At 41.1% G+C, this 12,407-nt stretch overlaps 2 protein-coding genes across 2 annotated transcripts; both read right to left on the reverse strand.

Moving 5' to 3' along the window:
- Positions 1-379: 379 nt before the first annotated feature.
- LOC116410381 (P17/29C-like protein DDB_G0287399) lies at positions 380-1,091 on the reverse strand. Its single transcript, XM_031900735.1, has 2 exons — positions 882-1,091; positions 380-756 (listed from the first exon to the last, which is right to left on the reverse strand). The coding sequence occupies exons 1-2, from the start codon at positions 976-978 to the stop codon at positions 380-382; spliced, it is 474 nt and encodes a 157-aa protein (XP_031756595.1). The 5' UTR covers positions 979-1,091.
- Positions 1,092-11,175: 10,084 nt separating this feature from the next.
- On the reverse strand, positions 11,176-11,863 carry LOC116410544 (peptidoglycan DL-endopeptidase CwlO-like). The gene is made up of 2 exons (XM_031901389.1): positions 11,678-11,863; positions 11,176-11,550 (listed from the first exon to the last, which is right to left on the reverse strand). Exons 1-2 carry the CDS (start codon positions 11,772-11,774, stop codon positions 11,360-11,362), a joined length of 288 nt encoding a protein of 95 aa, XP_031757249.1. The 5' UTR covers positions 11,775-11,863; the 3' UTR covers positions 11,176-11,359.
- Between the last annotated feature and the right edge of the window lie 544 nt (positions 11,864-12,407).

Below are 12,407 nucleotides of genomic sequence, written 5' to 3' on the forward strand. Positions count from 1 at the left end.
GAAAGTTCAGAATTACGGAAAGGTCGTCTCCCATAGACTCCATTTTAATAAATAATTCACATTTTTAAAAATGATTCCCTTTTCTCTGTAATAATAAAACAGTACCTGTACTTGATCCCAACTAAGATATAATTACCCCTTATTGGGGGCAGAACAGTCCTATTGGGTTTATTTAATGGTTAAATGATTCCCTTTTCTCTGTAATAATAAAACAGTACCTGTACTTGATCCAACTAAGATATAATTACCCCTTATTGGGGCAGAACAGCCCTATTGGGTTTATTTAATGGTTAATAAAACAGTACCTGTACTTGATCCCAACTAAGATATAATTACCCCTTATTGCTGGCAGAACAGCCCTATTGGGTTTATTTAATGGTTAAATGATTCCACTGCCACTAGTGCTACTATTACTGGCATTACTGCCACTTTCATCACTGCCACTAGTGCTACTATTACTGGCATTACTGCCACTTTCATCACTGCCACTAGTGCTACTATTACTGGCATTACTGCCACTTTCATCACTGCCACTAGTGCTACTATTACTGGCATTACTGCCACTTTCATCACTGCCACTAGTGCTACTATTACTGGCATTACTGCCACTTTCATCACTGCCACTAGTGCTACTATTACTGGCATTACTGCCAGATTCACTACTGCCACTTGCACTTTCACTTTCATCACTGCCACTTCGATCACTGCCTTTTTCACTGCTGCCTTCATCTTGTACTTTTAACATCTTCAGCAAGTCTAAAAAACAGAAAATATTGTGAGTATAGTGATATAAAAATTCAGGCCCTCAATGCAGTTCTCCCCTAGGCTGCCTAATGGCTACATTCCTGCTATTTCTTTCTATATATATGGATATTCCTTACCTTCCCCAGTTAGAACTTCATCAAGTGCTTCATCGACGTCATCCGTTTTATGTGGCGTAAAGCACCATTTTACTGCGTCGATAACCATTTTGTGCATTTTAAATTTAATTATCCTACCAAGGGGAAGAAAAACAGAAAGTGTCAGATTAGGTTTCTATAGGATACACACAATGCGCCTAGATTCTGGCCAATATGGATTGTAGCATTGCCAACAGAAAGGGGTATATAGATGGGGAGTGCAAGAAATGAGGTGGGGATGTCAGGTCTCTGCTCATTTCTGTGGGACAAATAAGAATGGATAGATTATAAAGATAACCAATACTTACCCGTATAAGCCGATCAAGATCATCACAACCATACCAGACCAAAGCACTTTTTTAAAAAACTGGGTCCGGTTTCGGCACCGCTCTCTGCAAATAGAGAAAAAAATCATTTTACTTATTGATATATAAATATACAGATTGTGACTGGGAAATGGGCAGTAGGGCAAGTTGTGCCAGTAAATGCTAATTCTTTTCATTGCTCTGTATCTGCCTATAAGAATTGTAATTCCTTATACACATCTGCCTGAAGGCCATTTCTTGTTTCTTTTGCTATAGAAACATTCCCTTATATTTTCATTCTGAGAGAGAAACATGGAAAAGCCTCACTATGGGCCTCATGTGGGAGGGGGGCAAAGCGCAACAATAACAGATGGAAAGTCATGCATTTTCCCAATGTTGAAAAGTGACGCCCTGTGTATTTATTATTTTATATTAAAGCGCTCGGGAATTATACCGAAGTAAAGAGTTTCTCAGAAACCTTTTGTATCTCATTAAAGCAAGAAGAATTCATCAAAAATCAAAAAAATAAACTTACCATCAGTTGAATCTGATTTTACAATAACAAAAATAAAAATAAATAAATAAAAAGTTTGAATTTTCATAATTAATAATATAGAGAGTAAATCTCTAGATCGTCTGTTTGGATGTCAGTACAGACTGAAGCAAGTACTTCAGCGTTTGACTGTTACATCTGCATGCATTGTGACATCATCACCTCAGTGTTTGGGGGTTTTATCTTCATGCATTGTGACATCACCAGCTACAACAAATAGGGGGGGGGAGGGGCTTGGGCAGACTAGAGAATCTATGTGATGATTGCCTGCAATGATACTGTAGTAACACTGATATTCTGGGCAGTATCAATAATATCTGTATTATTATATGAAAGACACTGGGATTCACACTCAACTAATTATCTCTCCTTTACCTTTTCTATTTCCCCACAGCAGCATTAAAGCACTTTACATTGAAGATATACTTATGTTTTATCTGATAATCACTGAATATAAAAATTATTCTCCTGTGGCAAATATCATAAAAATGACATAAATCTTTAATAAATCCTGTTCACTGAAATGTTTGTGAAAAACAGATCTTTCAGTCAGATGTTTATTTAGGGCAGGGAGGCCACTGTGACAGTATCTGCCATACTGAATGTGAAGGGACGGCAGGAGTGTTGCCATAGTAACACATTGTACAGCTGATAATGGATAGCCATAAGGCGCTTTGGAGCAATGATAAGGGCCCGTGATACAACTTAATAATTACTTGTTAGAGAAACAAAATCATAATGAATCTGCTGCATTTTCCCCAGTGGATCTATTTGTGACGTTTGTTGCGCTTTTTTAACCTAAAACCACAGGAGTTTGTCGCCCCCCCCCATGGGGAGAGCACCCAGTGGGGCACATGGAAATGCTGAATGAAGCGTGGACACGCCCAGTTTTTTTATGTTACATAGTTACATAGGGTTGAAAAAGACCAAGTTCAACCCTTCCAAGTAAACCCAGCACCCACAGCCTATATGTGTTTGATATATACTGGTTCCCATAGAGATTTGGGTCAGTCCACTTGTTGCTGCACAGGGGGGTGCACATAAATCCTCCTCATGGTAACCGGGAAGTGGCTGTACATGTCCGTTATTATGTTGGGTTGAAACCCCCACAGACTGTTCTTCCCCAAACTTGAAGTGGGCGGAGCTGTAAACAGCCAATCAGATTTTACCTATTGACTTGGTGGAAATTCAACCTGCTGCCATTCTCACAGTAATAACACCGGGGTCCCCAAACTTTGCAGGGTTAGGCACCAGGTAACTGTGGTTCAAGGTAAGAAAATGTGGGTGGAGCCACCAACAGCCAATCAGATTTTACCTATTGACTTTCAATGGGGAAATTCAATCTGCTGCCATTCTCACAGAATTAACACCAGGGTCCCCAAACTTTTCACAGTTGGTCACTAGGGGACAGCAGTTTTAGTTTTGAAAAGTGGGTGGAGCCACCAACAACCAATCAGATTTCACCTATTGAATTTTATTGGTTTGTTTCCAGGGTTCCCAAACTTTGCATAGACACTGGGTGACTACACATTTAAGGTTTTTTGTATTTTTGTAAGTGGGTGGAGCCACCAACACCCAATCAGACTTTACCTATTGACTTTACATGGGGAAATCCAACCTGCTGCCATTCTCACAGTACTAACACCAGGGTCCCCAAACTTTTCACAGTTGGTCACTAGAGGACTGCAGTTTTAGTTTTGGAAAAGTGGGCGGGGCCACCAACAGCCAATCAGATTTCACCTTTTGAATTTTATTGGTTTGATGCCAGGGTTCCCAAACTTTGCACTGTCAGTCACTGCGTGACTTCGTACTCAAGGTTAGAAAAAGTGGGTGGGGCTGCCAAAAGCCAATCACATTTCTTTCATTGTTTTCAGTGGGGAAATTTTAACTGCTGCCATTCTCACACAGGGTCCCCAAACTTTGCACAGTTTGTCACTGGGTGACTATGTTCCACGTTTAGAAAAGTGGGCGGGGCCAACAACAACCAATCAGATTTCACCTATAGACTTCATATGTTTAAATTTAAACTGCGGCCATTCTTTAAATATTAATACTAAGGTCTCCAAACTTTGCAGAGTTAGTCACCTGGTAACTGCGGTTCAGAGTTAGAAAAATTGGGTGGAGCCACCAACAGCCAATCAGATTTTAACTATTGATTTATAATGGGGAAATTCAACCTGCTGCCATTCTCACAGTATTAACACCAGGGTCACTAGGGGACTACATTTTTAGGTTTTAAAAAGTGGGTGGAGCCACCAACAGCCAATCAGACTTCACCTATTGAATTTTTTTTTGTTTAAATTTAAAATTCTGCTTTTCTCACACTATTTATATCAGGGTTCCCAAACTTTGCACAGTCAGTGACTGGATGACTACATATTCAGGGTTAAAACAAGTGGGAGGAGCCACCAACAGCAAATCCATTTCCACCCATTAGATTTTCATTATTTAAATATTAATTCCAGGGTTGTTAAAGTTTCCAGAGTTAGTCACTGGGTATTTGCCGTTTCAAGTTAGAAAAAAGTGGGCGGAGCCAATAAACAGCCAATAACATTTCACCTATTTACTATGGTAATGGTACAACAGATAAGTGTAAAATGCTGTCAGTCTCACAATTTTTATACCTGAGTCCCCAAAATTTGCAAAGTTGGTCACTGGGGGACTGCAGTTCAAAAATAGGAAAAGTGGGTTGGGCCACTAACAGCCAATCAGATTTCATCTACTGAATTTTAAAATGCTGCCATTCTCACACTATTTATGCCAGGGTGCCCACTGTTTGTCACTGGGTGACTTCAACTCAAGGTTAGAAAAAGTGGGCAGAGCCACCAACCACCAATCACAATTCCCCTATTGACTTTTATTAGTTTAAATTTAAACTGCTGCCGTTCTGTAACTATTAATCCCGGGGTCCCTAAACTTTGCAGAGTTAGTCACTGGGTAACTGCAGTTCCAGGTTAGAAAAAGGGGGTGGAGCCACCAACTGCCAATCACTGTTGTCACTCGTGGACTTTCAGTGGGGAAATTTAAGTTGCTGCCATTCAGACACTATTAAAACCAGGGTCCCTAAACTTTGCACAGTGGTTTTTACTGTATAACTGTGGTCCAAGGTTAGAGAAAGTGGGCGGAGCCCATTCAGTGACTTCATATTTTTCAACCCAACATGAAGTTTGTTCTCAAACTTCCCTTTCTAGTTTATATATTTTGCTGTTAAATGTTGAAAATGGACGACAAGCAATCCGGACTCAAAGGGATCTGTTAAAACTTGAACTTTATTCCAACATGTTTAAAAACAGCAAATGCCTGACGCGTTTCGTGCATAGGGAGCACTTAGTCATAGGCTATGACTAAGTGCTCCCTATGCACGAAACGCGTCAGGCATTTGCTGTTTTTAAACATGTTGGAATAAAGTTCAAGTTTTAACAGATCCCTTTGAGTCCGGATTGCTTGTCGTCCATTTTCAACATTTATGAGATAACTCCCTTCAGCTGCGGGTTCGGGGCTGCAAGCACCCGGACCATCACGGAACTTTGGTGAGCATTTGTTGATTCTCTGCCTTTGAACCATTTGCCTATTATTACATACAGACCTCAAGAGACTGACTCGGGGTTTTTACACCCGAGTCAGACCAACCATTTGGTATTTGTTTATTTTTTTCTTCCTATTTAATTCGTTTCTTATTTAATTGGTTGTTGGGCTTTATTTGTTGGCCAGGCTGTGCTTATTATAGCCATACTGGCCAGATATATACACACTGGTGTTGGTATCATTTGTTGGTTATAGTTATTTATTTTAGAGACATTCAACATAAATTTACGCTTTTAGAGCGTTATAACTTTATATAGTATATATTTTGCTGCACAGATTAGCAGGCTTTCCTTCCCAACCCCAGTAAAGCTACAACATGAATCTGTGCATGGAAGGGATAGCAGGTCCCCCTTTTAACAGGAATGAATTGGGGCTTGTGCTGAAAATCATTTTGACATTTTTTAATTAAGAAAAATCTAGTTTATTTTTGTCACTAAACAATTAGATAAAACCATTTTAGCTTTTAGCCTTTCCCCTCTCATTTCCGGGCTCTGCTGAGTCACATTTTGCATGGAGAGCAGTAAAACTAATTTCCAGAATCTTTCTGTACGAGGTTATTCTGATCTCAAGGCCTAACTACGGCTGCAGCTAAAGGTCTCCATACACGGGCCGATTGTAGCTGCCGATATGGGTCCCTTGGACCGTGTGTAGGGGCAGGAACGAGGGGCCTCCCGACCGACATTTGGTCTGAAATTGGGCAGATATCGATCAGTAGGTTAAAAGATTCAGTTGGATCGGGGACCACATCGGCTCATTGATGTGGTCCCCAAACCGACTGCCCCATTGCCGCCATTATAATTCAATTGTTTGGCCCCAGGGCCAAACAATCGTATTAGCCTACACGTTCCCCGATATTGTCCACCCGTAGGTGGGGGTATCGGGTGAAGATCCGCTTGTTGGCGACTTCACAAAGCGAGCAAATCTTCACGTCTATGGGGACCTTTAGGGTTGGTTCATACAGAGTTTATCATTCCTTAGATTGTAAGCTCCAGTGGGGCAGGGGCTGCTGTAAATGATGCAGAACCTCTGTAAAGTGGTGTGTAAAATGTGTCCGAGCAACACAACCACCAGGAAATAAATAAATCTACCTTTAAAGGACATATAAACCTCACACACAAAAATATAATCAGTGAACAGTCTCTTTGAAATCCATTCTGGTTGTTTAAAGGTTAATAAGATCCCGATTTCCTTCATATATCGGCATATATCAGAAACATAATTTATGCTACGCACAACATTTCAACTAAAGTGGAAGAACTGTATGGGTTAAGGACCCCCAGGACTCCCATTCCAGTGATGGCAGGTTTATGCAGAAAGCCATACATTTTTTAAACAAACACATTCTGACAAATCCAAGATGTATAAATAGGTTTTCTAGTCCAGATTACCAACTGGGATTTATAGGATATTATCCCCCCGGGGGTCATTAGGTACCGAGATAAAACACCCTACATATGAACGCCAGGGGCCCACTGAGCAGTTTGATGCCCAATATGCACAGATTGGCAAAGCTATGATAATGTAAAATAATTCAGGGGAAAAATACAATAAAATCACAAAATTCAAATAACAGTGTACAAATCAATAATATATTGAAATGTATTTGATTGTGCGTATAATCTACTCATTTCCGGGCGACAGAAACTTTCGCAGTCATTGTCCTACCGGGATTAATGTAAATCAACACTCCTACCGCAATTTTTAATTCTTTTAATGCTTATTTGGGAGAGCACCCTATTGGAGTTATACTGGGAGTGTGCGGGTCCAGCTAAGTGAGATATACAGTACAGGTATCGGACCCCTTATCCAGAAACCCATTATCCAGAAAGTTCAGAATTACGGAAAGGTCGTCTCCCATAGACTCCATTTTAATAAAATAATTCACATTTTTAAAAATGATTCCCTTTTCTCTGTAATAATAAAACAGTACCTGTACTTGATCCCAACTAAGATATAATTACCCCTTATTGGGGGCAGAACAGTCCTATTGGGTTTATTTAATGGTTAAATGATTCCCTTTTCTCTGTAATAATAAAACAGTACCTGTACTTGATCCCAACTAAGATATAATTACCCCTTATTGGGGCAGAACAGCCCTATTGGGTTTATTTAATGGTTAAATGATTCCCTTTTCTCTGTAATAATAAAACAGTACCTGTACTTGATCCCAACTAAGATATAATTACCCCTTATTGGGGGCAGAACAGCCCTATTGGGTTTATTTAATGGTTAAATGATTCCCTTTTCTCTGTAATAATAAAACAGTACCTGTACTTGATCCCAACTAAGATATAATTACCCCTTATTGGGGGCAGAACAGCCCTATTGGGTTTATTTAATGGTTAAATGATTCCCTTTTCTCTGTAATAATAAAACAGTACCTGTACTTGATCCCAACTAAGATATAATTACCCCTTATTGGGGGCAGAACAGCCCTATTGGGTTTATTTAATGGTTAAATGATTCCCTTTTCTCTGCCTGTGTATGGGGACGTTTATTTCTTAGTGGGACACTGGCACCATGCTATTAGCAGCACAACTTAATCGATCCATCTGTACGCGGGATACGTCCCTTCTTTACACATTTGCATTTATACATTAGAGTGAGAAATGTAAGATTGACTTTTAGTTTAACTCTCTGGTTGCTAGGGTCCAATTTATATTAGCAACCAGGCAGAGGTTTAAAGGGACACTGCCATATGAACTGGAGAGCGCCGGAATGGAAAAATAAGTAATAAAAAGTATCAATAAATCTTATCCTGGGGTCCTCCCATTTGAAAGCTGGAGGAGAAAATTAAAAAAAAGAAAGAAAACAAAAACAAATAATAATAATAATCAGATTAGAGTGCCTGAAATGTTATATTTGCACCCATCGACTTCCAGTATGGGCGCAGTCTGACCTATCCCATACATTTAGTGTTTTGGTATGACTAGGTCAGCGGGACTGTCCATTCCATTAGGAATCAGCTGGGTGCTGAAGGCCCAACTGCAATTACACTAAGGGGCACATTTACTAATCCACGAATACGAAAAAATTCGTATTGGAAACGAAAATTTCTGAACTTTTTCGTCGCTGGCGCGACTTTTTCGTATTTTTCACGACTTTTCGCCACAAATTCGATCAGTGCAATTGCGCACAAAAGAACATACGTTCTTTCGTTCAATCCGAAGATTACGGTAAGGTGACGAAAAGTCGGGGAAAATACGAAAAAGTCGTGCCGGCGACGAAAAAGTCGCAAAAATACAGATCATTACGAAAAAAACGCATTCAGACGCCTTCGGAGCATTCGTGGTAAATGTAAAATGTGCCCCTAAGTCTGCGGTGTGGATAAGCCCTTAAACAAACAGCCTCTCCCATGTGGCTTTTATCATTGCTCCTTAAGGGCCGATCCGCTCGCTTGGCAATATCGCCCACCCGTAGGTGGGGATATCGGGAGAATCCAGGCTAATTCGTTCGTTTGGCCCCAGGGCCAAACGATCGAATTATAACAACGGGTATAGGAAAAGTCGGTCCGGGGACCTCATCAACGAGCCGATGCAGTCCCCGATCCGACTAGATTTTCTAACCTGCCCGAACGAGATCTGGGTGATTTCAGGCCAGATATCAGTCGGGTAGTCCCGTCGGTGGTACCCATACCCAGGCCGATTAGCTGCTGAATCAGTCTAAGGGACCTCGGCAGCTAGAATCAGCCCGTGTATTGGGACCTTTAGGTTTGTGACGACTGCATCGTCCTTCAAAGCAACATCGGTGCCGTGTATGAACGTTGGTGGTACGAAAACTTATTAACATGACTTATTGTCCCAAGACTAAAGTGCTCTGTCTGTGGAGGAGAAATGGCCAAGAAACTCAGCTCAACAAATTCTTCACCAAGAAGGTAACAGGGCTGTGTTTGGCAAAAGGGGAGGATGAAAAGTCCAGTTGGGAATGATCAGAGTTTGGGGTCTTCAAGCTCCATACACAATGGCAGATTAAATTAGCAAACCTGCACACTTCCCATAGTCCATGTATACTGGTTGGGGCAAGTAGGCCACATACACATACCAACAATCACAGTTTTGTACAATATTATTGGTACATGCACGGCACGCTTAACTTTGTCCGGAGACAGGAGCTGCTGTTCATTAGTAGCTGCATTCTCTTTTCTACCTGGTAGAGGGAGATCTGCTCCTTCCTATGGTTTTACATGGCTTGAAAAACGTTGCTTTCAAAGAGAGAGAGACCAATTAATCCCTGTACTGAAAAGGATTTTGCTCAGTGTACAATCTGGGAGTAGCCCTTAGAGGTTATTTGTTGGTCATGAGTTATGTTGACTATTGAGAATTTCAACTGAAGATATGCCTCTGCACTGCAAATTCCAACTCTGCGTGGGAAAATTTCTGCCATTTCATAAGCATTCAATATTTCTGCAGATTTATTTCTCCTGGAACCTTCCTCTGCTTTTGATACTGTCGACCATTTTGTCCTTATACAAATGCTCTGGGTATCTGGGATCAGGCTGCAACCGCTCCTTCTCCATTCCTTTTGCTAACAAATCCTCTTCCTCAAGTCACCAGTATGCAGATGACACCCAGATATATTTATACACCCCTTCACTAATCACTGATGTTAAAACCCAGATAGCTAACTGCCTCCTGGTCTTCCCGCCCAAACCTGGCCCTTCTCCTCCTTTCACCATTACTATTGATGGCATGACCATTAACCCTGTTAATTCTGCACGTTGCCTTGGGTTATCTTTGACCAGTCCCTCTCCTTCTCTAACCATATTAATAACACTGCAATTTTTTCCTTCGCAATATTGCCAAGATACGCCCCTTTATTTCACAAGTAACAGCTAAAACACTAATACATGCCCTTATCCTTTCCCGCTTAAATTACTGCAATCTCCTAATAACCGGCCTCCCAGACTCCCACCTCTCTCCCCTGCCATTGATCCTAAACTCTGCTGCCAGGATCCTGCTGTTCTCTCCTAGGAGGGAACCCGTTCAGCCTCACTTAAGCTCTCTGGCATGGCTGCCTGTTAAGCAAAGGATCTTACAGAATCCTCCTGCTAACATTCACAGCCCTTCCCTTCTCTGCTCCTCACTACATTTCTTCTCTGGTCTCCCTGCACGTTCCTGGTCGTCTCCTCCGCTCCTCTTAGAGACTCCGTCTTTTTTACACCATCCTCTTTTGTCTTAACCCTTTCTATCTCGCTGCTCCTTCCCTCTGGAACTCTATCCCTGAATCCCCCCGGAGGGAACACTCACCCACTCTCTTTAAGGAAAACTCAAACTGTACCTTTTGTAGCACTAAAGCATTATTTTGCCTAGTCCTGCACTTAAGGGCAAATGCCCATACCTTGTGCACTCCTACCTTCCAATTTGTACCTGTACCCGACACCTTAGACTGTACCTGTACTAAGGACACGTAACCCCCCGGGGTCTATAAATTGAGGTGCCTTGCTGGGTCAGGTTGGGAGTGGGCAAGTTTGGGTCGGATACCGACTTTTTGTCAACCCATATATCACTAACTCCTATATATTTATATAAATGTCACCCAACACAGACCTGAAAACCAGACATGAAGCTGCATTCATACGTCTAACTACACACGAGACAAATGCAGTATCGGTGAAAACACCAAGTGTGCCATAGGCCTAAGAAGACTGAATTCTGATTTCAAAAGTCTGTAAAAATTAACCATTTACGCTCATGACCCGTGCCACACACAATTAGGGCGCTGACACAATTAGGGTGTTAGGGTTTCCATTTCTTTCTGTCTACAGAGAAACAACTAAAAGGGTCACGTTTCCAACAGTGCAGTTTGAGTCAAACGCAGAGTTACACACTGAACGTTTATAGTTATTGGTAAATTTTATTGACATGAATATGAATAGAGAACATGAGGGTCATCTTGCGGCATTCTAGCACTATGTATTTGTAAAGTCCAATGACGTCGCACAGTGACAAATTCTTCTAAGGAAGGAAAATAACAAGAAGGCAGTTGCAAAGTCCTCCTCATCTTCACTGCTGTCACGTTTATTCACTGCCACTAGTGCTACTATTACTGGCATTACTGCCACTTTCATCACTGCCACTAGTGCTACTATTACTGGCATTACTGCCAGATTCACTACTGCCACTTGCACTTTCACTTTCATCACTGCCACTTCGATCACTGCCTTTTTCACTGCTGCCTTCATCTTGTACTTTTAACATCTTCAGCAAGTCTAAAAAACAGAAAATATTGTGAGTATAGTGATATAAAAATTCAGGCCCTCAAATGCAGTTCTCCCCCTAGGCTGCCTAATGGCTACATTCCTGCTATTTCTTTCTATATATATGGATATTCCTTACCTTCCCCAGTTAGAACTTCATCAAGTGCTTCATCGACGTCATCCGTTTTATGTGGCGTAAAGCACCATTTTACTGCGTCGATAACCATTTTGTGCATTTTAAATTTAATTATCCTACCAAGGGGAAGAAAAACAGAAAGTGTCAGATTAGGTTTCTATAGGATACACACAATGCGCCTAGATTCTGGCCAATATGGATTGTAGCATTGCCAACAGAAAGGGGTATATAGATGGGGTGTGCAAGAAATGAGGGTGGGGATGTCAGGTCTCTGCTCATTTCTGTGGGACAAATAAGAATGGATAGATTATAAAGATAACCAATACTTACCCGTATAAGCCGATCAAGATCATCACAACCATACCAGACCAAAGCACTTTTTTAAAAAAACTGGGTCCGGTTTCGGCACCGCTCTCTGCAAATAGAGAAAAAAATCATTTTACTTATTGATATATAAATATACAGATTGTGACTGGGAAATGGGCAGTAGGGCAAGTTGTGCCAGTAAATGCTAATTCTTTTCATTGCTCTGTATCTGCCTATAAGAATTGTAATTCCTTATACACATCTGCCTGAAGGCCATTTCTTGTTTCTTTTGCTATAGAAACATTCCCTTATATTTTCATTCTGAGAGAGAAACATGGAAAAGCCTCACTATGGGCCTCATGTGGGAGGGGGGCAAAGCGCAACAATAACAGATGGAAAGTCATGCATTTTCCCAATGTTGAAAAGT

The sequence above is a fragment of the Xenopus tropicalis genome, chromosome 4, assembly GCF_000004195.4.
Source record: "Xenopus tropicalis strain Nigerian chromosome 4, UCB_Xtro_10.0, whole genome shotgun sequence".
Classification (NCBI taxonomy): Eukaryota; Metazoa; Chordata; class Amphibia; order Anura; family Pipidae; genus Xenopus; species Xenopus tropicalis.